The sequence below is a fragment of the Ostrea edulis genome, chromosome 7 (genome assembly GCF_947568905.1).
Source record: "Ostrea edulis chromosome 7, xbOstEdul1.1, whole genome shotgun sequence".
Lineage (NCBI taxonomy): Eukaryota > Metazoa > Mollusca > Bivalvia > Ostreida > Ostreidae > Ostrea > Ostrea edulis.
Window position 1 is genome coordinate 44,663,814 of NC_079170.1, and position 2,499 is coordinate 44,666,312.

The 2,499-nt window shown below is 44.0% G+C and overlaps 1 protein-coding gene across 1 annotated transcript; it reads left to right on the top strand.

The window, feature by feature from the left end:
• The first annotated feature begins 412 nt into the window (after positions 1-412).
• Positions 413-2,145, top strand: LOC125653978 (forkhead box protein H1-like). Its single transcript, XM_048883672.2, has 2 exons — positions 413-982; positions 1,424-2,145. Exons 1-2 carry the CDS (start codon positions 589-591, stop codon positions 1,999-2,001), a joined length of 972 nt encoding a protein of 323 aa, XP_048739629.2. The 5' UTR covers positions 413-588; the 3' UTR covers positions 2,002-2,145.
• Positions 2,146-2,499: the final 354 nt, after the last annotated feature.

Here is a 2,499-nt window from a genome sequence, read left to right on the forward strand (position 1 = left end):
GTTCGTTATCTTCACCTTTCATATGTTACATTTTTTCTGCACACAGAGCCGAAAATTGTCCAATTGTACACTACTTAGATGATGTTTTTGAAACCTTTAAGTGGTGACTTTCGCATAAACAGATGCACCAATTGAGCTCTGTAATTTTTTTTTATACATCGGGTTAACCCTTAAGAGAATACCATAATATAGCAAGGCGTTTGAATCATTTTTCCACGGGAACTGCCGTTTTACATGAAATATACGCTACATGTATACAAATGAGAAATACTTTCATATTAGTTTGCTAATCAAATGTAGTCCTGTTCTCCATTAAACTGTTTCGTTGTACGTACATGTATAGGCTTGTTACTATCATACACAGAAAAACCCATCTATATCATAGAAACATATGACAGTATCTGCAACGAAATTTCAGCTCAATTGAACTAAAGAGAATTTTAAAGGGACCATGACAAAAATGTATTTCTAGCTTTATGATCAGCAGTTGTAAAATAACAATGAATCAAACTAGTACCTCAATAGTCCACGTACGTAAGTATTAGGTACAGTACTAGTACTCATCTTTCGATCTCATTTTCAGACAAAATGTCCAGCAGAGGTAGCTCTTTTCCTCCATACACCATGTCTTCCATGATCATTTACGCCATATGGTATTCCCCCAGGAAGGCCCTGACCTTGACCGAGATCTGCAGTGCTCTGGAGTCCATGTTTCAACTGTATGACGGCAACGACAAGGTTTGGTACGATAAAGTCCGTAACGCTCTCCGGAAGTACGACCACTTCATCAAGTCGGACCACCCAAACAGTTCTAGGAAAAAACAATGGAGCGTCGATATCTCTTTGGTACCGAACACGTCATTCCGGAAGCAGACGACACGCAAGGAAACGTTTGACAACTGGCCCAATCGTCTTCATCAGTACCTGTGTTTGCCCGAAATCGAGCTTCCCGAGGTTGTGCCTTCGTGTGTCACCCCGTGTAGTATCCAGCCTTCCAAAAATGTGCCTACCGGACTTAGTGTTGGGACCGTGTCTACTGGACTTAGTGTAGGGGCCGTGTCTGCTGGACTTAGTGTTGGGACCGTGCCTGCTGGACTCAGTGTTGGGACCATGCCTGCTGGACTCAGTGTTGGGACCGTGCCTGCTGGACTCAGTGTTAGGACCGTGCCTGTTGGACTCAGTGTTGGGACCGTGCCTGCTGGACTCAGTGTTGGGACCGTGCCTGCTGGACTCAGTGTTGGGACCGTGCCTGCTGGACTCAGAGTTGGGACCGTGCCTGCTGGACTCAGTGTTGGGACCGTGCCTTCTGGACTCAGTGTTGGGACCATGCCTGCTGGACTCAGTGTTGGGACCGTGCCCGCTGGACTCAGTGTTGTGACCATGCCTACATGTGTCCCCTCGTCTATTTTTACCTCAACTAGAGCTCAGCCTCCCCAAGTTAAGTCTTCTGGACTTAGTTTTGGAATTGACCGAATTCTCAGCATGTCTCCAAGATCCGCTAAGCAGCGATCGGTCGTAGATGTCTCAGCTCCACGTGACAATCACAACACCACGTGCGATTCCTTTTGCAGTGTTTTCGATTCTACAAATGAAGATAGCGATTTTCTGTCACGTGATTCAGTTCATGAGGTGAGCATTAGCTGCTCATCCATGGAAAAATTCCGAGGGGATTCCGATGCATCATCATCTCACGATATCCATGATTTCGGGCATTCCACGCGCATTCTTTCAGACGCCAGCATCGTTTCCCTGGATGCGCCCTGTTCTCCTATAGAACCGGAACTCTCCCTCAGTGATATTTTTGCTGGTGTTGATGAACTGCAGTCTATTTTGGAACCAGATGACGTCATGGATTTCATACCATCTGAGGAGTTTGGCGCTGTCTCACCTGCTGAGAGCCATAATTTGTCAGCTTTGGAGTCGATTGCGGACTTTTTGATCCCCACGCAGTGCTCTGGTGATTTCATTGAAGACTTCGGCCCCTACCTTCGGGATTTGTGATTATGTGACTATTCCGTACTTGTTAGTTAAATAATGCAGTGCAGTGTTTCATTGTTTGTTGACATTGACAACAATATTGTTACTAATCAACACACATGTATTTTGCAAATATACAATTCACATAAATTAATTTTTTAAAAAAAAGAACGTATTTTGTTTTGGTATCTGCTGATTATTGTAATTACAGAGTGCAAGACATTTCTTTAAGGTGAAAAGGTGAAGATAACGAACAGGGATTAACCTCACACATTCTTGTAACTCCTATTCAGAATACAAAATTAAGAGTTGGGTAAACACTCCCCTAGACATAACCGAGGTGGGACCAGGTGTCTAGGAGGAGTAAGCATCACCTGTCGACCGGTCACACCCATCGTGAGCTCCATATCTCGATCGGGTAAACGGAGTAATCCGTAGTCAAAATCAATGTGTAAAACACGGTTTTCACAATAATTATTGTTATGCGTTTGCAAATTAGATCATTATAACGACCATAGAATT

Bases quoted from the DNA above. Each gene is read 5' to 3' on its own strand.
- LOC125653978 (XM_048883672.2), top strand. From the start codon at position 589: ATGTCCAGCAGAGGTAGCTCTTTTCCTCCATACACCATGTCTTCCATG. The intron at 983-1,423 runs GTATCCAGCCTT...CCTCAACTAGAG, and splicing joins TTCGTGTGTCACCCCGTGTA to CTCAGCCTCCCCAAGTTAAG.